Source organism: Anopheles coluzzii, chromosome X, assembly GCF_943734685.1.
Source record: "Anopheles coluzzii chromosome X, AcolN3, whole genome shotgun sequence".
NCBI lineage: Eukaryota > Metazoa > Arthropoda > Insecta > Diptera > Culicidae > Anopheles > Anopheles coluzzii.
Genome location: NC_064669.1, coordinates 8,495,149 through 8,522,712, shown reverse-complemented (window position 1 = coordinate 8,522,712; position 27,564 = coordinate 8,495,149). Strand labels below are relative to the sequence as shown.

Below are 27,564 nucleotides of genomic sequence, written 5' to 3'. Positions count from 1 at the left end.
GGTCTCCTCCGCTGCCGGGTGTTGTGTGTTGCCCAGCTTTCAGCTGGACAAAGCAAGACGAAAAGCAAAGCGACGCTTGAATTGCTGATGTGCGACGGTCGAGTAAGTGTTTTCCGGGGAAATGTATAAAACAGATTATTTGCAGCAGTGTCGCTGCTGACGGGGTGAGAATTGAGCTGGGGTAGGGAAGTTTGTTACGTACTATTAGCTACAACTGTATGTACAGCATCGTTAGTTTGCTTAGGATAGTTGATTGGTCTGCATTTAGGCGCTAGATCAGAATTTTCCCCTTACATCGGCAATGATAACCGTTTTTCCTATAAGATTGTTAACAGCGAATTGTTAAGTGTATTATTGATTGCAATAGTATTCCTGTAACCGCTAGCTTGCTACATTCAATTCAAAAGTCTACAATTAGGCGTAATACAGCCTACATTTAGGCGTTTAGTATTTTGAATTTTCTCTTCGTGCTTTCAAAGATGCCTCAAATCAACACGATTTATCCAAGGAATGCCAAGGAAAGTGGAGTACACATTATTATTAATATTGCAAGCCTATATTTAGGCGCAACATGACATTTCCGGCGCTTACTTTTTGTTGTAAGATTATTTTTATCTATGTAAGATTATTTTTGTTTATAGATTTATTATTATCTTGCTATTAATTTTTTTATAACTTATGCAGAGGAACATAAAGTTCGCATTGTTATTTGCACGTCGATCTAATGTAGTGCTTATTCGCTTAAAAAAGTTTAGCAAGCCTAAATTTAGGCGCTGGAATTAATAGCACGAAACTATCCATGTGTAATGTATCGACACATAAGTCTAGTACGTTTGATTCTTTATTATTGGATAAGGATTAAACACTTCTTTCATCAAAAATATGAAATCTTCACTTTAAAAGAAACGATGTTTGGTCACAAAATCCGGCTCGAAGGACCCAAACAAAAAAAAAGCTAGCCCTCTAAAATGGCAAACATTTCGACAGGTTGCCTCCCAATCGGGTTTAATCGCTTCACACAAATAGCTATCGTCCTGGTAGCAACAACAACAACAACAACTACAACAACCACACTACATCACCCTTCCCTCCCCCCCCCCCCACCACGAGCGAGACAAACGATCCGAAAAGCGATCGATTACGGTGCCGGATTGGCAACGGCGCGCTATTATCACACTCATTGAATTAGTAAAATTCCTAAGCAGCCCGAGCAAAACTGCGCGGAAACCGGGCGAGCACCAGCAGTGGGCAGAACCCATTAGCAGAGCTTAACGAAACGTGACAAAGCGCGTGCAGAAAGTGGAGTGGTGGATGGGGATGAAACTGAGGGGGGGGGGGGCGAGTGCTCGAGGAGTAATCTTTTAAGAGAAGCGTACATATTTTAATTACTTATTGTGCTTAATATGATGTAGACATTTTCCTCTTCCCGCTGTTTCTCCACCTTCCTTTCCCCCGGGGCGGTCAAGAGCTACTGGCAAAGGAAGGAAAAGCAGGTGCGTGTGTGTGTGTGTGTGAGAGAGAGAGCACGAGAGGAGGATAAAATAACAGCACTTAGGTCGCCACAGAACTTGTAGCTGCAAATCACGTCTTGTGCCGTGTTCGTTGTGTGTGACCGGGTTTCCGTTTCACCTTTTCCACCGGGCTATACGGGAAAACACATCTCATCTGAGATTGTATGTGCAGGCGAGAGAGAGAGAGAGAGAGAGAGAGAGAGAGAGAGAGAGAGCATAAAAAAGAGATGAAAAAAAGGCAGAGAGCAGATTTCGCACAGCGTAAGCACACAAGCGCCTAATGACAGTTTAATCGTACAGCGAGCTGGCTGGAAAAACGTTTTCCTCCCAGGGGTGGGCGGAGAAGTGGCGAAGGGACTTACAGCGATAGCCACCGCCGCCCTTCCCCCTGTCTAAAAACCCCTCGCCAAGAACCAACAAACCATACCCAACGTAGGCGCAGCCAAACCGGACCGGGGCGTGGCTTCGCCACGGTTTTCCGGAATCGAGCGTGTATGCGAGTGTGTGTGTGTGTGTGTGTGTGTGTGTGTATGGTTTGGCCCGTCCCACTGCGCAGCAGCGTTCGCCAAACCAAAGGGGGTTTTCCTCAGCACCAGGCAGCAGCTCGCCAGCAGTGTGCCCGGCTGGGAAAGCCTCAGTCGATTTTTACCATCGCTGCCCGCCTGTTGTGTGCTGTGTGTGCGTGTGCATACAACCTACTGGGTTGTGTTCGCGTTTTTGGACGTTTCTTGTGCCACTGGAGAGAAGAAGGAAAGAAGGAAAAACCCTCGCGAGTAACAACGGCTGACTTTGTTTTCGCGTTCGCCCGACAGCCGACAGACACACAATCAAAAACGGTCCAGCGTGCCAAACGGGATCGCAACGACGCGCTCAACTGACCACAACTTAAGCAACAGCAGCAGCAGGACGCAGCCACGAGGCTGCAGAGCGGGTGTGGCAGCTTGCATGCGCCAACACAGGCTGGCGGAAAGTGTATTGTTTTGTGTGTGTGTGCATGTTTGGGCTAGTGTTTTGTGCCCTGTTTTTTTCAACTTTGTAGCCTTTGAACTTGTCGAGCAAAAAAAAACTAAAAAAAATAAAAGCAGTCAGCAAGATTTTAGTGTCAGTGGGCGCCTAAATGTATGCAGTGCGCTGCCAAAGCTGCTCGAACGGTTTAAAAATGATGAAAGTTAGTTTAGCATTTGCTGATAAACGCTACTGAGTGGATTGCTGAGTCTTGTAGCCACCAAAAAAAAAAAAAAAACGAAGAAAAAGAACTTCAAGTGAGTGTGACTGTGTGTGTGTGTCAGTGTTTGTGTGTGTAAATGTGCATCTGAGGAACGGTTGTGAACTATGGTAATGATGCAATCGCCAGTGTCTGATTGCGGGCAACCGGAAAGCCCATCGCTCTCGCAGCCCAACTCGCCGCCCGCCTCGACCGAGCCGGCGTCCCACTCGCCCAAGACAGTTGCCCTGCTGAAGGGTGGTGGTGGTGGTGCCGGGGCCACCACGAGCACCACGCCGACCAGCAGCTCCCAGGAAGCGTCCGAGCCGGGGGAGCTGCTTGTGCGCGGCGGCGGCGGCACCTTTCTCGATCTGCGCGCCAACAGCAGCCACAGCAACAGCAGCAACAGCACCGACAGCGAACCGCTCGACGGGGAGCAGGAGGCGGCGGACGGCGGGTGCGACACGTTCGCCGACCAGCCGGGGGCCGACCCGCGGCAGGGCGCCTACTCGCCCGCGGACACGCAGCACACTCAGCCGCCACCGTCCACCGGCCCGGACCGGTCGGTCAAGTTCTCGATCGAGCGGCTGAAGCACCTGGCGGACGGGCACGGGCTGGCGGTGCGGCACCATCACCCGCTGCACCATCACCAGTCGGCGGCCGAGCAGCTGGTGCTGGCGGCCGGCGGCCACTTCCCACCGCCCGGGTCGGCCCATCCGCCGGTCGGCCCGGGCGTGTCTGTGATACCGTCCGGCGCCGTGCTGCCCCCGCTGCATCCCGCCGTCCTGCACCCGGTGCATCCGGCGCACCCGGCCCACCATACGCCGGTGGCGGCCGGTGTGGCACCGCTGCAGCCGTCCTCGTGCTTTCCGCACGCGTCCGCGACGGCGGCGGCACCGCCCCATCCCCATCAACACAGCCACGGCCATCAACGTCACCATCAGGCGGCGATCGCGGCAGCGACGGCGGCGGCGGCGGCGGCTGCTGCTGCGGCTGCGGCGGCTGCCGTCGCTTCCGGCTCCAACCATCCGGCGCAACCTCACCAACAGCACCAGCAGCCGTCCCCGCACGATCCCACGGCGAGCCCGCCCGGTCAGCCGCCGCCGGTCGTGCACCCCGGCGGCCACCCGTTCGCTATCAAATATCCGGCGGGCAGCGCGTCGCCCACCGATCTCGAGATCGAGCGGTTCAAGATAGCGCGCACCGCGATCAACAGTACGGCCGCGTTTGCAGCGGCCGCCGCTGCCAAGGAGCTGTCCGACATCGGGTTCAGGATACAGCTGCAGGACGGTGCCGGCCAGCACCACGGCGGGTACGCGCGCAGCGACACCAGCGAGGAGCTGATCGTGGACGGCAACGAGGAAAGCTCGCAGGACGGCATCTCGGTAAGTGTGGCTGGTGCAGCGGATGTGACCAACGATGGACAGATGGTAACTAGCCGCCTAAGGAGCTGTTGTAGCTGTAGAAAGGCACCATTTCCGAAACTATGAGGTCCTCCAATTCTAGCAAAAAATAGATTACAACATCTGAGACGTTATTCGTACCTGTTGTAGTTACTTGCGTCCTTGCAGTGGTTCACCTTTACAGCTCTATCTTTTCTTTCGAGTTCTTGATGCACACGCACCTTAATTCCAATAACATATAACACTGACTAATACCTAATGACGGAACTCTTTTCCTGTCTTTTCAATTCTGAAGATCTTCTCCTGCTTTTTGGGTAATGTTCCCCGTAAATTCACGCGTGACTGAACTCTAAAGTTCAGAGTCTCTGAGGAATTCAATATCTGTCACAGGGGGCCTTCACGATTCTAGTTAGTTTTTTGTATGGAGTTTGACAGTTGGAGGCTGAAATCATGTAAACACTCCATTCAAAACCACACAAAAAACTAGCCTGCAATTTTCAGTCTAGATTATTCTAACCAAAAAGCTAGAATTAGATTCGAGTACCTGCTCGAAAACACGGTGTTGTTTACAATTATCCCAAGGTGCATTAAAGAGATCAGGTGGTGGAATCTGGAATCAAACTGTATGTAGTCCAGGTGGTCTCATAGCACTTTTCTTATAACCAATTTTGAACATCACTTTTTGAAAGAACGTGTGAAAATTTTTGCTCCGACGAGCTTTCTGGAGGCTTGACGAATACTCAAAACACTCTTAAAATCTTCATTCAGAAGCAGAAGCGATAAAAATCAGCCTTCTATATTCATACACCTTGAGATAAGCCCACCTGTATATTATAATGACAGGCTGAAATTTCAGCCTACGAGCTTAAAACGGAAAGGGCCCCACAGTTTGAATAAAGATATCGATGTAAACTCCTATAGCGACAGAACTTCTAGGTTAATTTCATCAGAGTAGCATCGTTTCACACCAGGGCATATGCAAGACAGGATCACTGCCACAGTTTCAAGAAGATAATCATTTGCAAACGTGTAAATAAGCTCCAAACTTTCAATGGATAGGTTTGCTTTGAGGTTTTCTTTTTTGTTAATGTTTATTTAGTGATGCAGGGTAAGATATAGTTTAATGAGAGACTCACTAGTAACTAGTTTCAGGTGCATTGCACGGATTTGGCTACATTCAACACGTTTTGAGCGCACTTGTCAAAGGAGCCGAGCTAGAACTTCCGTGTTCTACGAATGCAGTGCTTCGATAGTGTGATAACAAGTGAGACTGTTGTGCTTAAATGTGGTGACGTTCCAAACCCGTACTGGTTGGGTTCACCCAAGTGCATTCAAAACAGTGGCGAAGTCTGTGTCTTACTTCCTAGATTATGGCGTGAGATAATGATATCCATTTGGGAAGAAATCCAGAAATCCTTATAGGACAAAATAATACTGTTTTAGAGCCACGAGATCTTAGCTTCCGTCTATTGCCTTCAATGTGTCGGGATGTTTGGCAGTTTGTATTTCTCTTATTTGCCTTGAGTTTTAACACAGTATGTCCAGGGCCTAGTGATATTCTGCTGAATGACATCAGGCATGAGTCAGTTTGTTTCTACTGTAAAGTTTCCAAGAAGTTTTCTTTACGTTTAAAATGTCTTGTCTTGTCCGTTTTACGTCATCCTCTTTGGCGCGTCAACCTGTCTACTTACCTCGAGCTCTGTCTGGAAAGCTGACGTTGAAAGCATTAGCATCATCCATGAAGCTGGACGGCTCGTAGCAGAAGAGTTGTTTGTTTGTGAGAAATTTTGTTGGAGGACGAAATGGATCCTCAAACTTGATGAGTGTCGCCATTCCACATAATCCAACACGCACGTACATCAACATCCTCATTGGGGTATTTTTCTTTCTCTTTCTCTCTCTCTCTCTCTCTCTGTCTCTTCCGGCTCCAGGGCTGCCCGGTGGACCTGACGCGCTCCATGGACAACGGTGGCGACACGAAGCCGCACGCAATCCGGGACACCGACAAGGAGGCCGCCTCGAAACGGTTGGCCTTCTCGGTGGAGAACATTCTCGACCCGAACAAGTTCAACGGCAAGCAGCACTGTGCGTCCGGTGGTGGTGGTGGCGGTGCCGTCACACCCATCAGCGGCGGCATCTTCGGCCCCAAGCTGAACGGGACCAAGCTGGGCGGGCCCGCGCTCAACGGTGCCGCCGGTGGCAACTACGCCACCAACAACAACAACTGTACGGTTAACAACAACAACAATAACAACAACAACAACAACAACAGCATCAACCACAACAACAACGCCAAGTTCTGGAGCCAGAGCGGTGGGCTCGAGCGGGACGACAAGCTGGACGACGATCACAGCGATTCGCGCTCCGGTAAGTGCTGCAGTGGGACTGGGGGGGGGGGAGGGAGGAAATGGGGGGATGGGAGGGGAAGTTTAGCAGAGGGTTGGTGTTGTTGTTTTTTGTTTGTTTGTCTTGTCCACGCCATGTGCTGTGCGCCGGAAGAGCAAAAACATATCATGTCGCATTAGGGGCGCGTACAAGTGTCAGTGCATCGGGCCGGTGTGTTGGCCGCAGTGTATCAACAAACAGGAAAGCCAGTGTGTGTGTGTGTGTGTGTGTGTGTGTGTGTTAGAAGGAGTAAGGCAAACGCTACTAAGCTCCAATGCCCAGCTTGTTGCAATCGGTCAAAATCAAAACCAACCTTTAAATAAACAAATTACTACCAACGGCGCCTAAATCTATGCAATGCATGTTACAAAATTAGCTTTTTATGGCACTTGAAGCGATTGATTCGTCTATTCAACGACGGACGACTGCCGTCTTGATCACGACAGCGAAAAAAAGCTGGTGAAAAACAAGTGTCCCTTTCCATGTCTTGACCGGCACCGTCCGATCCGACCGACAGCATCTTGTTAAGCCTGGCCCGTACGAACCGGGGCCGGGCGCCGAGCTGGATGAAGCCAACTATTAGCTAATCGAAGCTAACATTTCCACTCTCTCTCCCAGCCGGCCTCTGTTTACACCGCTCCCATGATGAGTGCCAAAAATGTGTCCAAAAAGCCAACAACTGTCTAAAAGGGGCTTAGCTGCGCCGGTACATCTGTTGGACACTGGTCACTGTGGAACGAAAGCAGCAACCAACGAAAAAAAAAAAAAAAACAACAGCCCACTCAAAATGTCCGGCAACCTGAAGGGCTGAACGCAGATCGAATGGTTTCCTGAGCCGCGCATTACACGACTTCTACAAATAGATTCCACCGATGCCGTGCCATGGCATGGATGCAGTTCCCAGTGCCCGCTGGATGCAATACGCAATTCGTCGGCCATTCTTGCCAAGAGTGCGGCGCGATAAACGTGTACCGTATGCAACAAAACGCACAATAGCAACAACAACAACAAAAAAACTCCCCAAATCCTTGCATCAAAATCTTTTGCAAACTGCAATGGTGCACACGGGTCCACGCATCCGAGCCGAGCCATGTCGTATGGGTGCAGTTAGAATGGGCTTAGCCTGACGACGCGAAGGGAAGGGGGAGGGGGGGGGGCAAGAAAAAACTCTCCGTCCCGGTTGGTTTGGAAAACAAATCACGATCACATCACGGATGGGAGTGGCAAGAACCGACCAGAAGGTAGCTGCACAGCATTCAGGCAACTGCAACCGAAGCTAACGATATCGGCTGCTTGTTTTTTTTCTCTTTTTTCTTTATCTCTCTTTCACTGCTCCTTTTTCCTGCAATTCAAATTGGAATTGGCCAAAGAAAAACAAATCACACCGGTGCCTAACCTTTGGGCGCAAAGCCGAAGGTATATCGCACTTAAACAAATAGCCGTTGCATTGTTGTTTGCCGACATGCAGGCGCTATCAGGCGCCGTGCACTGCTCGGCTGCATGCAACTTTTCTAGCTGACTTCCTTTTTTTTGTATCACGCTTTTATCAGCTCGTCGCGATCCTTCTTACTGCACACTCCACGCCTTGGCGCAGTATCGTCGCTCGATTAAGTGACACATGCACAAGCACACACACACACACACACACACACACACACGCAAACGCACTGCCAACCAGTAAAGCTCGTGAAACGTCCCCCTCGCTTGCTGGAAACCCAGACGTGACCGGGGAGCCGATTGTTTTCCTTTGCAAATCGAAAAACCGGATCACACTCGGCCACTATCGCCAATTTCCAATTTGCGATGCCTCCCCGCTGTGGTGGTGGTTGAGGGTGAGCGGGGGAGGGCTGGAGATGGAAGTATTTTTCCCACTTTTTATTTTAGCGCTCTCTCTCTCTCTCTCTCTTTTTTTTTGGCATTCCTTCGCTCGGCACTGATCTGGGCGGATTTCTGGCTCGGTCATTCTGTCTGGCCGTTAGCTGATATTTGGCGGTATCGCTGCAAGCGTTCTGGTTGCATTGTGCAGCTTTATTTTTTAACTTGTTTTTTTGCGTTGCTGCTGCATGGAAAATCGATACGCACGGTACACTTTTTTTTGCAACTGAGACGCTGCTGCTGTCCGATAAGCGATCCATTTAGGGGTCGTCAGCAAAATCGTTTGCGGGACATTTTGCTTTTTTATTTGGTGTACCCGTACATTTGAGTTTGTTGTCTGGTGGTTTAAAAACGATCAATAGTATCATTTTTCCAGCGTGTAATAATATTGAAATATTATAACAAAGCTGGTTAAAAAACCAATACACCAAAAATCAGAGTTTTTTCAAACGGAAGACATACATTTAGGCGCATCAGTATGTAATCTTTGTTGCTGGTTTATGCTTTGACTGTACTGAGTCGATATATGTTGACTGTAGGATCATTTGCTGTGCAGCCTCACCTTAAAGGATGCAAAAAGGATGTAGATGTGCGTACTGCTGGTGATGTCTAGCGATGTCAACAATAAAAACCAATAAACATCCATTTTCTTTTTCCTAGCCAACAAGCTGAAATTGTATCCTTTCAGTGGAACTATATTCAACATCCGGGTTGTATCGATTTAAACCATAGCATTTCGCCATTTTCGATTTCACCATTTGTATACACACACAGACACACAAAGCATTATAAAATCTTTTTTTTTTGTCTTTAGGCCTAGCAGCGATATATTTATTTTATTATTATTTTTATTCGGTTTGAAATGAGTTCAAGTATTTTCAGAAAGTTTTGAAATATCAATCCAAACACATTTTAACCTTTCTTGGCGTAATATGTATGGTTCAGCGATTTAAAAAAAAAATCAATCCATCATCAAGCATACGACGATTCTGCGTTTGTTTACAAACTTAACAGGCTGAAATAAGTTAGGCTGACAAGATTTCAACCGCCAACTGTCAAACTCCATATAAAAAAATAGATTTCATAGATTTCAACTACAATCAACTTGAAAGTGCACTTTCGTAATCACATAGCATAAATCTAGGCGCACCTGAGTGTTCTTTTTACTTAACTTACAACGTTTAGGTATTTAAATCATGCAATAATGATGTAAAGAACCTAACGCACTGAGCTTGTTTTCCCAATGAAAGGGGCATTCCGAGACGCCGAGTAGATTGAGTGATATTTTTGTGGTGCGATTTTCTTGAAAATATGCTCAATTAAAATATTTACAACCCAACACAAAAATATTTACAGTACAACAACTCAAGCTTTTTTCTATTCTATTGTGTTGTAGAGCTTTGCCAATAACGTTTGATCGTAGAATTTGAACAGTATTATGCAAAACATTATTTGAAACATAAACAAAAACAAAACTTCAGCACGAAGATACAAAAAATGGTGTAGTAAGAATATAACATACATTTAGGCGCATTTAATTGTACTTTAATTGTGAAATTCGGACATCAAACTTTGTTTTTACACTCGATTACAATGGCCAGACAAACAAGAGGATCTTATGAAGGCAGTTACCAATTACAGTGCTAGTATTGTGCAGTCGTTAGTTGCTTGCTAGTAGAGGCGCGAAACGCCTGAATGTATGTAAAACAACAAAAAAAACACATTATTTAATTACCAGAGCTGATATTTCGCAAAAACGATTCACAAAGCTTTCTGCTGCAATTAATCGACATCTTTTGTGCGACAAATAGCATACATACAGGGAGCACAAGTGTATCGCTTGATTTGTAATGAAACACGCGAAGACTGTTAAACCGTGTCTACTACCACATTTACTAAGAAATAATGGTAGCGAAATCCATGTTTTACAGCAATAAAGAAAGCAAACCCCTCTCGAAAAGTGAGTAAAGGCTACACAAACACACACACACACACAGAAAACCATCATTACCACCCACAGCTGCAACCAGCGCGAACGGTCACCGCTTTGCCGACCGAGTTTGCAATCGATTAGCGTGCAAATCGTGGCTAATTATAATTACCGTACACTGGCTGCACGCCCATGCACGCGTGGTTTTGATTTGTGCCGCACTCTTACACACCAATACACACACACACACACACACGGTTGCATCGGCACCGGTTGTGTAAAATGGTGGTAAATGTTCTCCATTTTTCGCTGCAGGTTAAGTTATGGAATGACTTTTTGGTGCATGTACACGCGCAGCCCGTGTATCTGTGTGTGTTTGTGTGTGTGTGTGTGTGTGTGTGTGTGTGTGTGTGTGTGTGTGTGTGTGTGTGTGTGTGTGTGTGTGTGTGTGTGTGTGTGTGTGTGTGTGTGTGTGTGTGTGTGTGTGTGTGTGTGTGTGTGTGTGTGTGTGTGTGTGTGTGTGTGTGTGTGTGTGTGTGTGTGTGTGTGATATACGTACAACCGTCCACCGGGTACGGGTCACTGTACTGGGCGTTTGCTTCCATAGTAGGCCAGCAGTTGGCGGCAACGGGTACAGGGCGAACGCGAACTATTTATAAATAAAATATTGATCAATATTTAGTGGGCCTAATTAGTGCCGGTTTTAATTATAATTGTCCCACCCTATTAAAATCTCACCCACCGCTCACACACACACACACACACACACACACACCCACAGAGAGAGAGAAGGTGTTAAATGAACACACCAGTACAGTCACTAGCCGCCGACGGGTGAAGCTGTTTGGAAGCTGTAACGTAATGTCGACCATTGGACCCGCCACTATATACGTGTATGTGTGGGGATTGTCTCATTCTATCGGTTCGAAACATTGCGCCATACAGGTGCTGTGATTACAAATTAAAAATCACGCACACATTGCGAAACGCACCAGTAAGCTGCCGAAGGGGTGACTAACGAACTGTTTCGGCACTTCGACCCGGGCGTATAAAGTAGCGCAAAGGCGGGCTCGGTTCTATGAAGGTGTAAAATGGCTTACTAACCCTCCTCTCTCGCTCTCACACACTCACACACACTCGGCGCATGGATTTTCAGTGTGTGTGTGGAGTGTGCGGAGTAGTAGATTGCATTGAAAAGGGCTCACACGACACACTACATTGACACCTCCCACAGCCCACTGGTACACGCACACAGCAAACGTGCAGAAGAAATCACAGCCCTTTCCTTTCTACCATCACACACACACACACACAGACGTACATGAATGGAAATCCTAGTAAATCCTACGCGTGTTGTTTCGTTGGCGCCAAGCCCAAAACTTTACAACCCACGCGCGGACAGGGCTGCGGCTAACCGAGCTTACTTAAAGCCTTCCACCCTTCTGTTAGAGGCTTTCGAGGCGTGGGAGGCAGAAGTTTTTTTTGCTTCACCATCTTTCGAACTCTTTCGATGCGGTGCGAAAAACAGGGGGGGGGGGGGGGGGCGCAAAGGAGATGTGTGTTTTGCAGTTTGCTCCAGTCGCGACGATTTCCGATCGGCAGCCATCTCCTGCCGACCGGCCAGCCGGCCGACCCCGACGCGGACTTCCGGGCTTCGGTTTGACGGTGTCACGGTGTCATTAATTTAATTACACGGCCGAGTGGCGGCTCCGGAGTAAGCACGGCAGGGATAACGAGTTTCCGCTCCAATGGCTCGCTTGGCACGGCAAACCGCAACCCGAAAGGGTTTTTTTTTGCCTGCGGACAGGGTGGAGGGCGGAAGGAGCGGTGGCTTGAAGGGGATGGAGGGGGCACGCCGGTTTGGAATTTTAATTTGCCACCGCGTTTGCCGAAGATGGTCTTTGCTTGCTAGTCAGGATTATTGTGTATTAGTGTGGTTAACCGAAATTGGAATGGCGGCGGGTGGGGGAGCAGGAGCGCGTTTTGGGGGGGATTAGCGCGTAGACAACGGTGCGAACAAGGGCTGCTTAAGGGCTGCTTAAACGGGGAACGCGCGTGGAACGCTTGTGCACAATCCGAAAAGGGGTTTTTAATGGACCATTGTCACGTCGTCGTTAATTATTTCATCATTTACCACCGCCGCCCATTGCGCGATCGTTTCGAAGATGGTGTGACAAACCGTGCTTTGGGATGTTGTACTTTGGGGTGGGAATGCTTTGACATGACAGTAGCGGCAGCAGGTATCAGGCCAATCGATTCGAGCAAAGTTTGATCGACTTTTTCCAAACCTTGCAGCTGTCAAACACGCAACCGATGTGTAAACAATCTTATTTTATGTGGCAAAGTTGTCTATGCTTGTTTTTAATATCGTCAATTTTTGAGAGGCAGGATTATCCCGAAAGTCGTTCAACATCATTGTGTGACCGTGATGAATCAAATGACGCAAAATTCGGAGCAAAACGAAACACACATTGAAAAGCGCAATCTTTGAACAAGTAACGCCTCATAACGCTTTAAATGTGTTGAATAAAATAATGTTGAACTGCTTTGGAACGTTGATCTGAACTGTAAGCAAACATTGGATGACCAATTGTGGAATTCAGAGCATTTCGAGAATTTGTCACTTGACATAATTGTCTCCTGGATTGAAACCTTTTTTGACGTTTGAAAGAATTATAAAATTCGAGCAGAAGGGAATTTATGTTGCATTTGACAATTGACGTGTCTAATCAGTACAATTTGTCCCAATAACTGTCAAATTTAGAAACTAGAGGTACTAGAGGTACCGTGTATCTTGGGGACTACCTGTAATACAGAGATCGAATCATCCCGAACATTTGATAAAAAAACCGTGGGAAAGTGTTGACAGTTGAATGAAACAGTTTAAAACGTTCCTCTGAATACATTTTCGATCATGTTTACAACGTTTTTTTGTTAATTTATTCTTTGAAAAAAAATACGAGAAAAGATAGAAATTATAACAAGCGCAGAAAATTGGGACCCAAAATTAGGACGGAACCATGTGCACCTCAAGAGGGTGAAATAACGAAGGAATGTGGTCGTTTTTAAGTGATGAAGTACTTACTAAACTGCTCCATATTGCGTTCATGAGATGGAAATGTATATGTTGTGCAGAAAAATACCAATTGGCCCTGAAAAGAGGTTGTTAGTGTTCAATTGTTTGCAAGCATGTTTCGATATAGCTGTCAAAAACTACATTTGAAAATGGTAGCCGACCTCTGTATTATATAGACTTTGGCCTAATCTGCTTAATGCTAAAGAATCGGATATCTTCCATATTACCGAACGTTTATATTACAAATGCTCGTTTCTTGCATGTTAATTTAGGCGTATTAAAATTTCTTTTAAATTTCTTTTTATTTGACTTTGTACGTTTTTTTATGTTTGACACCGATGGAACCGAAATATTGACATAAAATTGCTGACTTGAATGACTTGCAAAACTAAATCTACGACCTTGTGAGCAGGCTTTCGTCAGTTATCCGGAATTTTCGCCTTGGTGGATGAAGACATGCGTGTAGGCATGTTTTTAAGATCTACCTTCGATTTTAATAAATTCCTCCCCAGTTTCCGGGACAAAGTTGTTGGAGTAGAGCTTCGGTATCATGTTGGTTCAGAAATTCTCGAAGGGACACAGCTGGGAGAAGGTTCGCGTACTAGGGTGTCATATCGAAATTCGTCTAAAATGATCGCTTTAAGTGTTGGCATCATTGCTTGCCGCTGTGAGGCCAGTGGACGCGATTTCTGCTTCCTGATATGTTTGTACAAGATTCCCAGGTACTATTTATCTGTTCGGCTAGTTACATCGACCTTCCTAGCCAAGCGAACGCAGCATTGTAGCCACTTTTAGGGCTATATCTTCCTTCGTAGCTTCTTACCGGTAAGGGTCGTCAGGCATTCGAAACTTGGCTTTCTTTCGATGCTATGATTGTTGTCTAACAGTACCAAGATGATGTAGATGTGGGAAGAAGCTTATACGACGTCCAGAAACTACCGCACACTGTCCGTTTTAGACGCTATGGGGTGCCATTCTTTGATCGCGCACGCTCCTGAACCAAGATGCTTCACTGGTTTTTGGCCATCAAGGTTAAAGGTTGACTGATATAGGTGTCAAATTTTGTCTGCTGACTCATGCAATACTATTATTAAAAGCGCAATGAACGTTTTGTTAGTGCGGGTTAAGATAAGTTCACAAGAAATCGATAATATTTGTCCATGGACGCATTATGTTTAAATACAAACGTTCTTTACTTATGGTTGAAATGCCGTATATAAATGCAGCTTAATACTGTTTACCGTCTAATGCAGCTTAACACTGTCAGGCCCGAAAGGGGAGTAAGTGAGCAGTTGACGTTAATCAATATTATTCGTATTGTGATAGAAGGTTGACAGCAGAAGATGCTATGACATTGTTTGGGTCTTCAAGCGTTACCCATAAATTATGTTCCGTTTAGATGTGGTTTCAGATATCAGATCATTTTCCATAAAATTCTTTCCTTCGAGGTAGAAATGATCTTGAGTGAGTATCAAACACATCAGGAAGGTAAAAATCTAAAATGAAAGTTTACTAATGGCACAAACCATTAGCACATCGAGCTTCTACTCGAACTACGTTTCTCATCAACAATATTAGAAAACTCAAACAAAAACTAGGAATGTGTGGTTCAAAATATGAGGTCACACAATTGTTATTCTACACAGCTCCCAGGTGCGGCGACACTCTGCAGTTCAGGTTCCACGCGCTCCCGGAAGCGTGGCCGCATTGCAGCAGCTCCCACCGAAAGCCGGCTCAATCAATTACAGCGTGGAGCGTGCAGGATTTTGTTCGGAAAAAAGCGCTTTTTGTATGTTGTGTCACCGCAGCAGCAGCAGCAGCAGCAGCAACGATTTACAGCACCCTAGCAAGGGCGTGCTGATGCGATAATGCACCACCAACTCTTCATTTTGGATCCTTCGGGAGATCCGGGTGTAGCATGCGCAATTTGTACATTGATTACGAATAAATATTAAACCCCCTCGCCGGGCGAGTAGTCGGTGCCTAGGTTTGCAGCGGTGCATCGTAATCGTAACGGTGCAACTGGGACCCGGACAGTTCTCCCATTGGAGCAGTTGCTAGGCAGTGGGGAGTTGGCATTTGGCCTGGCACCGGTTCCTCAAAATACTCAACAAAGCGTTTAAGCTGCTTCATTGGCCCGGTGCTGCTCGCTCGGACGACCATTACCACATTGTGCCATTGGATTGGACCCCCAACCTCCCCCCCCCTCCCCCCATCTCCTTCAGCCCAAAAGCACCAACCGCAAACCACACCAGGAACCAGGGATCGTCCAAGGGTCGCCCGTGTACCGACGCATTATCCGGGCATCGGCTCCATAATAGATGATGTCGTACCAGAACACCGGTGCACGACAAAACCTGCCGGATTAGATTATGGTCAGAATACAATGTTTGAGCGCGTGCAATGTGTGTGTGTGTGTATATATGTGTTGGACCATAATTAAAGGACTTAGTACGCACAGGTTGGGTAAAAACTGTGTGCACAAACAGGGCGCATCGGGAGCCTCTCGCCGGCGAAGATCCTGGAGCACAGATTAAGTCCTGCATTTCTTATCCACGCAAAAAGGGGCCGTTGTCCATTGTCACAGCAGGCGACCTGCTCCCATTATGCTGTGGGTTATTTAATTATTTACTGTTTGCAGCCCGTCGCCCGGGGCTCCGGGGCGGGCCGCGTTGTCCGATAAACAATCGCAACCAGTGCGAAGGTTTTCAGGTTTGGAGGCTGACAGAAAGCCGGCAGTACTGCACAGCTCCTGGAGCACCGGGTCAACCTAGGTCTCAGAATCAATAGCCCAGGCCCAGACGCAAATTGCTCCACAAAGAATGCCGGATACGGGTCCTGGGTCCATGCAACAGCTCCACGATCTGTGCTGACGATGATGATTTGTTTCTCACAACCGGACAGCGCACGCCGGAACTGATAATGGAGCTGTGCACTGCCACTATCGCACCGATCTCGTCGTCCTCGCCGTCGGCCGCAATCAAAAGGATCCAATTAAACGTACCGACTGGCCCGTGGTCTGGTGATTATCTGGTTGCTCGGCGAACTCCATTTGCAAAACGCCCTCCCGAATGGCAGATCCAGAGATCCGGGCGTGCCTGGTGCGGACAGATAAACTTCCAGAACCCGGTTCGTTCTTATGCTAAACTGGGGCGGGCATTCAAATTTTCCACCCAACAAAAACCCTCCCCAAACACACTTCTTGGGGTTCGACCGCCAACGCCCCATTTGGATCGATTTCCTGGAGCGGCACGGTTGCCGGTAAAACTTTGCCCATTGTTCGGCCCAAGTCCAAAGTGGCCGGTTTGGTCAGCGTTTGCTGGATGAATGCCGCCCAAACGCCCGCGTAACTTATGTCCGTCGGACGAGCGCTATCGATTAACCAACCAAGCCACCCTCAGCACGGCCACCATTTTGTAGCCTCCAAACCAACCGTGCACTATCCGACACTTAATCAGCCAGCGCCATCTAGCAGTCGGTACGGGGGGCCGGCCGTTATCGCCGCGGCCACGCTACTCCTTCCACTCTCGTAATCATAATAATAACGCCGGCAGCTCTCCCATCCCTCTGCTAAAACCCCATTTCGAGCAGCGTGTGTAGCACCCCAGCCAGCCAATTGGGGTTGTTCGATTGCGGCGGGGGCGACACATTCACCGACGCCATGTTGATGGTGATGATGATGATGATGGGACGCTTAATTTTAATACTCGCCCTCGCCCCCAATCGCCCCGGGCACCCTCCAGCGGCGGCCGCACAGCCGCAAAATGTTGGTAATTTTATGACGGTTTAGTAGAGTGCGCTAATTAATCGAAATTTTATAATTACCTGACTTCGCATCCACCACCACCCAGAGGGTCGGGTAGTGGATGAAAGGGGGGGGGGGGGAGGGAGGAGTGTAAAGTTTTCCTTCTCTGCTTTTTTGGCGGGCAGGGACCGACCACCGTTCGGCAAACGTTTATGGACGGTTTTATTCGAGGTGCAGGGAATGAGAGCGAATAATTAGGGAGAGTGTGTGTGTGTGTGTGTGTAGAACGGGCGAGAAAAACACACAACCATGACGGGCAGACATTTGCAGTGTTCGGAGTCGTTATGAAACTAGTCTACTATAACGCCTCCTGCTACTGCTGGGAGCGTTTCTTGAGTGGGGCAGACCAAACAAAAAATGGCCCAATTTAAACGCTTCACTATTTTTAACAGAAAGTGTATCTAATTTAAACACACACACACACACACACACACACACACACACAAATATATATATAAAGTAGTAATTAAGTTAGGTCTAGCTGGACACAGCGTATCCTGCCCGACACGCCTGGAGGTCTGCAATGGGGCGGTTTCGTTGTAATTTACAACGGATATTTTTCGGTAATTTTCCCAACTAACTTATTCATAACCATCGGCATTCGATATGCCAGCTCCACCGTTAGGTATGCGCCGCAAGGTATGCAATGTGGAAGGTTTTAAAATCCTAGTAAAACATTCACGTTACATTACCGGACGAAACGTAATTTATTGCAAAACACACAAATTCGCCCAAAAGAATATGAGGGAAAAATGCTTTTGAAATGCTTTTCCTTGTAATGATTTAGACATGTGCAAAGAAAAATGCGTCACTTCTTTTTTTTTTCTTCGACCTGTTAAGGTTATGTTATTATTCACCAGTTGTGCAGTGCAAACATTTTTATAAAAACAGCGAAAGTAAATTTTACACCTCACGTAAACCGGCTAAAATTATGCGAATGGGGTTTATGATGATTTGTACCAAGATTTTAAGATTTTCAAGATCGTCGAGAATTTATTAGAAAATAATAATTCAAAGCAAAGATTTAAAAACTATGCAAACCTGATTTTTTTTTAAAAATAATTTGAAGCTAAATGTAATATAAAGTATAAATATAAAGTATATAAGTAAAAAGTATCTAACTCTCTTTAAAAAGTAGAACATGCACTGAAATTGCATACCTTCAGGCGCTAATCCGACGGGAAATGTTTTTTCTCTTCTTGGCAACTGAAACGGTTTTTTCAAAATTCCAAAGACATAATATAATTTTATGATAATGCAGGATGAAATGTTTAGCCTCACTAGTATATTACATCAAATGAAAACTTTCCCCGAATTACACGAAAATCCATTCAGGAGACATTCGCATAACTTGAGTATCACATTTTTGCGGCCAAACTATTGTTGATAAATAGCGCTTAATATGCGCTTAATTACGTATTTCATTCAGTTAGTGTAGAAAATACTGTTAAAATTGTCATTTTAGCAATTTGAAACTTCTAGAACAAATGCAATTCATTTGGCAGTTGAAAATGTTTGGAGAAAGATGTACTGATTTGACATCTAAAGTGAAAAAATAAAAAAAAAAATCGCGTACCTTGAATTAACGTAACGCGAGAAGAGACTGTATGCCAGTTCCAATGAGCATATATGAAGTGTGTATTACAACAACAACTTACCTATCTCTCTCATTGAGCTCCAGAAGATGTAATTGGGCGGGTTTTGGGCATGTTTTCAAAAGTAATTGTCATTTTTAAAAGTACAAGTGAAGATAAAAATATTTTTTTCTTATAATTTTGCTAAAAGTATTGACATCCAACGGTTTTTAATGCAAACTATTGAAATTCTATCCATTCTAACCCCAAACAGAGGTACCCATTTTTACTTCTACCCATAATTGTGCTACATCCATTGATCAATATACTCGCTGTGTACTACTTAACCTACTGTAAAGTCAAACTATTACAAACGAGCGTGTTAGCGTCACCTTCGATAAGTGCTCCAAAGTGTAACTAACACTTTCGCACGCAGTGCAGTGCAGTGACCGTTCGGATAGCGTCTGTGTGTGTATCTCTCTCTCCGCTAGGTGTATGTGACCCCGGTTTTGACCTAAGCGTGCGGTCATTATCTGTCGCGGTGCCGCAGTTCAATTAAAGAGTTCATTGCGCGATAGTGTGTCTTTGTGTGTGTGTGTGTGTGTGTGTGTGTGTGTGTGTGTGTGTGTGTGTGTGTGTGTGTGTGTGTGTGTGTGTGTGTGTGTGTGTGTGTGTGTGTGTGCTTTTTTGTGTGCTCTGGTGCGCCCGCTCTGTACCACGGGCTAAGCAGCTCATCGTCGCGCGCCCAACAAAGGCCCGGGTCATTAGCACCCGTATCGGTCGAGTGGCGCGTGTGACGATACGGTTTCAGCAACTTTAGCGGCCAAACAGCCCGACGGCAAAGCGGGCCGAGGCTGTCAGCGCAAGTGCTTGGGTGCTTTTGTTTACCGCAGGACATCGATGTCGCTGTCGAAGGACCAAAGCGCTCATTTATGACACGTTGGGTAGTTGTTATTAGAATTAGTTTTTTTTTTGTTTGCCGTCTGCCACTGAGTGTTATCGAGTGTGATGTGCTCTTGTGCAGTGAGCAGTTGTTTGCAGCCTGTAGTAAGCAAGTGCGTCGCTTGATCGGAACTATTTGGTTTGACTTCGATCCCGGGGGTTTTTTTTCAGCAATGGTGGCGCACGTACCTACGTAATCCTACCGAAGCTATAATTGTAAATTGGAAAATAAATACTTCTGCCCTGCTGTCGTCCGGCGTATTTGTCTTGCAAGCGTTCGTACACAGTTGTCCCGGGAAAAAATACATCGATCAAAGCGAAACGCTCTAGCCCCTTTAGTACCAGTAATCTCTGTGTGCGATAAAACGGCGAATTGAAATGCAATTAAAGGGAATGGTCCAACGGATGTACGTGTGTGTGTGTTGCAGCGAAGCAAGCTACAACTGTTTATCAAAACCCTGTCAACCCTTGGCAGCACGCGCAGTAGCGTGCCGTGCCGACAGTCCCCGAAGGGAATTGCCGGTCCCGCGGCAGGACGAAACATGTGGCGACCGCACGGAACATGTGTAGCAGCGGCAGAGTCACCAACCCTCGCTCGACGACACGCCGGTAATCTTGAACTAATTGATGGCAACTGCTATTCAATTACCCGCGCTGCAAACGAACGACCGAGCAGGACACACACACACACACATACACACACACACAAATCGACCGACAGTTGACAGCGATAATAAGAGTGGTGCAGTGTAGTGATAGCCACCTGTCCCGTTCTGCGATGACCAGCGTGTTCGAGTCGCAACCATCTCACGCACACACCTCGCTCCAAGAGCGTAACGCCCCCAAAATGGAGCAAAACAAAATCAATTCTCTCCGGAAGCGGAGACGCAGCAAAAGACACTTCAACCAACAAACCAATCGGGAATGGCAGAAAAAAAGCACCACCAAACTGCCTGCTCCTGGGATGGGTAAAATTAATTCAATTCGATTCCAATAAACCCCCGGGGCGTGCGGTTTGAGCTGAACGAGCCGTAACACCGGGGTTTTTATGTGTGTGTGTGTGTGTGTGTGTGTATCTGGGCCGGTAATTGATTGAGGTGCGGATTGCTACTCAACGCATCTCTCTTCGGCGTCCCTGTCGCAATCGTTTTTTTGTTTAGTTCTTTACCTCCTCTCCCACTTGATTACCTTCCTGTGTGGGCAGTGTGTGGCAAGGCAAGAAGACGTAACAAGCCGTGATTTTCGGGCCGGATGACCATTTATCTTGGCCCCTGTAGGCCGGTGTACAGATCTGTCCCCAAACGGACTGAGAGTTGCTCTTTTCCTTTTTTTCCGATTGCCCCATCGTTATCCTAATCCTGCCATCCACACACACACACACACACACACACCATGCCGTCATCGCGATAATTGGTCCTTAGTAGTCTTGGTTGCGCATTTCTTGCATTTTTTTTTTCGTTTGCCTGCTTGCTTGCTTGCCAGCCGACTTGCGGGAGCGATTGCCTAGACGACCTCGGGGGCAGACGACGAACCTGCACGGCAAACCCAATTAATTGGATCAAATATTACTAAAAATCACTCACAAACGGACGGGCACGGCTCTAATGGATCGTTTTGTTTGGTATCGTTCGGTAGTGACACTGCCATTGCCCTGGTTGCTGGTGCGAATCCCATTATGTTGTTGCTTTGATTTTGCTGTGCGTGTTTTTTTTGTTTGGCTGTCTACTTTAACAAAACGAGAAGGATATTTGTGCGAACCGGAAACTGTTGGGCCGTTTAGGTGTTTCCATTTTTTTGTTGTTGTGGAATAGACATACACACTCAGTGACGAACCCCGCAAAACATCCACCTTTTGTTTGGGCATGTGTGTGTGTGTGTGTTTGTATGGGAAGCAACCAGAAGTGACATACGTGTCCGGGGCGGGATGGTGCGCGGCGCTACCCTTAGCGACAGCACGGAAAAGAGATTTTATGCAAATTGATTTCCGATTTAACGGTTCGGTGGAATTTACTTTTGCGTGCCCGGGCCCTGGCAATGGTTCCGTGATTTCGGTCTGATTAGTATTTCAATTCCCGCCTGTCTCTGCTTCATCCTCTTCTTCATCCTTCTGGTGTCACTGCATGTGTGTGTGTGTGTGTGTTTGCGCAAAACCCAAATTGGGGGAGGTGAGAGTGAAATTAATTACTTCTTCAGCCAAGCATTCGATTCCTATTTGTGCTGTGTCTCCGTTTTTCCCTCTCTTTCTCTCTCTCTCTCTCTCTTTCTTTCTTTCTCTCTGTCGCTCTATTTATCTCCTGAGCTGAGATTTGTATACCGACAAGGATTCCCAAAATCCCAACGCAATGGGTGTTCCTGAAACAGACCTACCACAGTGCCAAAACAGGGGCAGATCCATAAATAGCGTCACGCAAAGCATGTGATTGTTTGACTGCGGAAAATTGCGCTTCTCTCTATTGCGTGGCAGCTTTGCTTATCTCTTGTGTCGCCACCATCTGTTCGTGCTCCTGGGTGCTTTGGAAATTCGGGGTTTTGAATAAAATGTAGAACATTGTCCTTGCATCCTAGTGAAAGCCATCACAAGCGAACTACTGTCGAGAGTAGATATTCATCCAATGTTGAACCGGTTTTGATTAAAATTACAGACAGTTTCCAACTACGAACATCCAGTATGTTTTTTTTTTATTGATTTGCTCCATATCTAGGAGCCTCCCGGTCATGTCGAGAATGATTGCCATGATGTACTAGAGTCAATTAAAAATATGTCCCGACAATTAGAAATATGTCCGATATGTCCAAACCGACTTAAAAGTAATTTCGTAGATCATTCCTACAAATCTGGATCAGATGCATTTGAGTACATCGGAATTCATCGTAGAATTAGCTATCAACGTGAAAACAACGGCTTTTCATCATATTATGCGGCAATTTTTAGAAAAATACTTGTTTAATTCTGTCCAGCATAAAAACATTAATAACACAGTGATAATAATAAAAAAAAAATATTTGAAGATAGATGTGACCAATACCTTGATGGCCGGTCGAGAAACATGAGGAGGACAACAGCATTCAGAATTGGGTGTTCGGTCCTTATAAAAAGTTAAAAACCTAAAAACGTTTAGTGTATATGTGAGTGTGAAGGTTATCAACTAAATTTTGAAGCTGTCCGGAATTCTTAGCTGTCAAAACGTCCGTAATTTGAACCATAAACTCGGAACACTGTACGTAATACGAATCAAAATATCGTTGAAATTTTAGGAGTTTTGCTGTGTTTCGAGTATTGTTTCCTTAACCTCAGAAGTTTTGTTTAGTGAGTTATGCAAAGGTTTGACCAATTGCATTTGAGTTTGAAATGGACACGTAATTTATGGACGTTCTCCTAAACGAAAGGGTAGTTAACGCCTCTCTGTAATACGATTCCCGGTCGTCCGTGATATTACATCACCCAGGAACCATCTGATCGGAAAGTGATACATTCGGGGTTGACAAAAAAAAAAGAAAAAAGACATCGCATTGGAGGTTGCGGGTGGTTCGAACGCGAAAACTAACCTCTGCACTAATCTGTTAAGAGATAAAAATAAAAGGTTTGTCCGGAACCGGCTGCTCCCGGATGCAGCAAAACTGTTCTCACCGTGTGCTGCGATCTACATTTACGCAACATTGCCCCGCAGCAGCTTGACAGCTTGATCCGCGGGGTTTTGGCGCGAGCTGCTGCCGAAACTTTACAGACTGTGTCCACGGGCAACTACAACTGCTTCACCTCTCCTTCCGGCTTGCGACGTCGTGAAACTGATCCCACCGAACGGAACGGAACCGGCCTATCAGCAAACTTACCGTCAACACTACGCATCTACGCATAAACGTAACAACAAACACCCTTTTCCGCTCCAGGTGCCGGAAGAGTTTTAATTGCCATTTAAAACACACAGCCTGACTGACACAGCGTGTCGTTGGAAAAACTTTTGTCTTGTGCGCGTTTCCTTCGCTCGCGCTATGTTTGTCACCACCGACAGCTCGTCATTTGGGCGCACTTTCCCGGGGGCGCGTAAGACGAGCCGAGGCGAGCACGGGGCCGGAAGTGCGCGCTCGATAAGCCGCAGAACGGCATGCGGTGCCGGGAATTGATATGTTTACTGAGCTAATAAATTGTTACGACCGGAAGGTGGCGGGCTGGAATCTACAGCCATGTTTTGTTGGCGGAAAAGTTGCCCAGAAAACAAAGCCCCCACAAGGAGCAGGGCGGGCGGGGCAGGGTTTTTACCGAGCGCGACGCATCCCTTCACTCACACTTAGGTTTTCCGCACGCTCGATGAGTTCATAAAATAATTGCCATAAATTATAACGCCATCTTGAGGCTCTCGCTCGCTCAAACGCGCTCGCTCAACCTACTCAATTACCTACTCAATTACCCGCTCCTTAGGCGGAGCGAGCTTGGGTTTGCTTGGGTTGCGGCAAGCGCGGGGCGCAACAAAGAAGGCTATTTTTGACACACGTGAGCTGCACGCCGGCTGTTTACGAGCTGCTTATAAGGGGGGGGTTGGGGGTGATACTTCCGGCGGCGACAACAAGCAGAGTTAATTAACGAGCTGTGATAGTGATTTGCGCTCCGGTAATAAACCATCATCATTTGTTTTCTCTCTTTCCTTCTCTTTCTCTCTCTCTCTCTCTCTCTCTCTCTCTCTCTCTCTCTGCCATACTTTTTTCGCACCACAGTGAAGGACGTGAACGATATCGACCAGGATGACATGGGCGACGACACGATGGGCAGCGACATGGACGACCACGCGAGCGAAACCGACTCGAAGAAGGACGGCTCGAACAATCGGAGCGGCGACGGCAAGTCCCAGGGCAACAGCTCCAAGCCGAGACGGTAAGTGGTCCGAATCGGGGGGTCCAACGGTGCGAACCGCACGAGCGATGACATGCGACGCTCTATTCTTGGAATTTCCGCCAGGGCCAGGACGGCGTTCACCTACGAGCAGCTGGTGTCGCTGGAGAACAAGTTCAAAACGACGCGCTACCTGTCCGTCTGCGAGCGGCTCAACTTGGCGCTCAGCCTAAGCCTCACCGAAACGCAGGTTGGTGCCTTCAATTTCTGCTTCTAACCAGTCAAACGAACGCAGATCTGGTGCTCTGTCAATCGAACGCACTCCATTCCATTCTTCCCACCTCCCACGCACAGGTAAAGATCTGGTTCCAGAACCGCCGGACCAAGTGGAAAAAGCAAAACCCGGGCATGGACGTCAACAGCCCGACGGTGCCGCCGCCCAACAGTGGCGGCTCGTTCGGGCCCGGCTCGTACGCCAGCAGCCTGCTCTACCCGCACGCCATGCCCTACCCGCCGTACGGGCCGTACTTCCACCCGCTCGGTGGCCACCATCTCGGCCACTCGCACTCGTAATCGCCTCTGCGTGCAGTTTTCCTTTCTCGGTTGTGCAATAAGCGTGAGTAGTGATCGTCTTCGCGAGCGATGATTAGGTAAAGGGTGAAAAAGAAAAGCAACACAGAACCATTTCATTTAAGAGTATTAACGGAGAGCGAAAGAGAGATGTAGAGAGAGAGAGAGAGAGAGAGAGAGAGAGCGAGTGAGAGGGGAAAGTAAGCGAAACAACAACAAAAACATAACAAAACAAATCAAAATTTTTAGCACGTAAGATCGTACACTCGTAATCGGTGAAGCGTTCAACTGCAAGGAGAGCAAAAAAAAACACACACACACATACACACAAAATTCCCGTTTTTTTTTCGTTTTCCAAACCCATTCTTCCATACTCCCCGTTAATCATAGACTTTTGGGGAGGGAGAGCGAACGCACGGAGACCCACAGGCGCGCCCCAACGTGATCCAGCGTGGTGCGCATCCGTGCTGGCGCTCTAGCAGTAGTGTATCACAGTCTTCGGCTTAGATTTGTAAACGAAACTTTAGTAAATACAACAAAAACAAAAACGGAAAAAGGCAACGATGGATGCTGTAGCCACTGCAGGTGGCGATTCCCCCGATGCCGCCCGACACACCATACGCATGTACAGAGGTTAGGTTTAAGGCTTCCCGAAAGCAGATTCGTTGGCGACTACAACGCGTGAAGAAGAAGAAAAAAAGCGAGCTGTTTTGTTTTTAAAATATATATATAATACTTTACATAAGTGAATTGTACATTTCATCTGTAAAAAAAAACAACCCCAGCCACAACATGTCTATCGTGTCCTTAGCGCAATAGCAAAGAGCCCAAACATGAGAAGGAGAGAGAAGAGAGAGAGAGAAAGGGATAGAGAAAATCGTGCATACGGTGATTGAGAGTGAGAGGGGCGGGAGATAACAACAGAAAATAATGAACTATAAAACAAACAAAAAACAACTTACAATACTTATGCGAAATCGGAACGATTGAGTCTTTGTTTTATTCTGCAATGCGTAGAAAGAAATGGGATTGTGTTTGCACTGGTAAGTATACCGCTTTACGTTCACGCATGTTGATTATTCTTGCATCTTATAGGTTAATAGCTTCTCCAGGGATCAAGGAGTCATCCAACTTCTTCTTCTTCTTCATTGGCACAACAACCGTTGTCGGTCAAGGCCTGCCTGTACCCTCTAGTGAAGTGAGCTTGGCTTTCAGTGACTTATTGTTACCATAGCAGGATAGGCAGTCCTACGTATGGGGGCACGGTATATTCGGGGCTTGAACCCATGACGGGCATGTTGTTAAGTCGTACGAGTTGACGACTGTTCCACCACACCGGCTTAAAGTCATCCAACAGGATGTAGATTTATCAATATTTGATTACTCTTCTTTGGCTCATAAATCTTATAGGATTCATGGATATTAAGTTTTGAATCCTAGGAGATGCTTTGATAGAGTTTGCCACATCATCTGATATCGTTTGAGTAAGTCTTCTTGAATATCTGCACCGTTAAACGTTCACGCTCTGAACCTATGAGAACAATCTTATGATCCAACTATCACATTTCATTCAAATTCCCAAAATGCTCTAGGATACTTAGGATCTTCACAACACACACAAGAATCTTTGAAGAAACTTTAATTTCAGCTGGATATTTGAAGTCTCATGAATCTTTCTTCAATTCTTGAAGAATCATGATAGACTTACTTGCTATATAAAATATAGTTGACATCAGTTCTTGAATTTCTGCGTTAGGTTGTAATAGAATAAAGCCAACTTATTCCACCAGAAGTCATGAAGTCAACTCTGTAAATTCTGTGACGAGATCCGGAGAGCTAATACTCTCCAAAAAATCATCCAGAATCTCCAAATTCCACGCATTCTTCCTTTCGATTCAAATATCTTGCAAATGCTATCCGCTCTTCACAAACCTCCGAATGTCCAAGATGCACCATAAAGATACGATTCATAACATGCGAACAGCTCGTTATCAAAGATTGCCAACCTCGGTGCGGGAATGACTCGGCACTTCTACCTATGGACGCGATTAAAACTTTAAAACCCCCACCGTTGCCGATATGTTGCGAGGATACGTGTACGAATCCCATTAGCGCATGTAATGAGTCTTAAACGAAGCACATTACGCCGGGAAAGGACACGTTTGAATTGCCGCTTTCCCTTGTAGGACGCCCCTCGCGCGGTACCAAATTCCCAAGCGAGGCAAAAGCGGTAAGGGACAGACAAAACCATTGTTGACACCTATGGCAAACGGCACTCGGCGAACACAACTTTGACAACCTGCACCGTCCCCTTTTCGTGCCACCAATCATAACAACAATAGCGATAAATACGCACAAGCACATTCATTCTCGCGGAACTTTTTCCTCCATTATTTACGAATGATCGTTCCATCTGTCGGACGGACGGCAGAACCCCCTTTCGGGTACAGGCGGCTTGGGTTTT

The 27,564-nt window shown here is 46.7% G+C and overlaps 1 protein-coding gene across 1 annotated transcript; it reads left to right on the top strand.

The window, feature by feature from the left end:
• Window positions 1-1,151: 1,151 nt before the first annotated feature.
• LOC120957584 (homeobox protein slou) lies at window positions 1,152-26,070 on the top strand. The gene is made up of 5 exons (XM_040379865.2): window positions 1,152-4,100; window positions 6,050-6,485; window positions 24,416-24,572; window positions 24,657-24,780; window positions 24,885-26,070. The coding sequence occupies exons 1-5, from the start codon at window positions 2,844-2,846 to the stop codon at window positions 25,101-25,103; spliced, it is 2,193 nt and encodes a 730-aa protein (XP_040235799.2). The 5' UTR covers window positions 1,152-2,843; the 3' UTR covers window positions 25,104-26,070.
• Window positions 26,071-27,564: the final 1,494 nt, after the last annotated feature.

Bases quoted from the DNA above. Each gene is read 5' to 3' on its own strand.
- LOC120957584 (XM_040379865.2), top strand. From the start codon at position 2,844: ATGGTAATGATGCAATCGCCAGTGTCTGATTGCGGGCAACCGGAAAGC. The intron at 24,573-24,656 runs GTAAGTGGTCCG...AATTTCCGCCAG, and splicing joins AACAGCTCCAAGCCGAGACG to GGCCAGGACGGCGTTCACCT. The intron at 24,781-24,884 runs GTTGGTGCCTTC...TCCCACGCACAG, and splicing joins TAAGCCTCACCGAAACGCAG to GTAAAGATCTGGTTCCAGAA.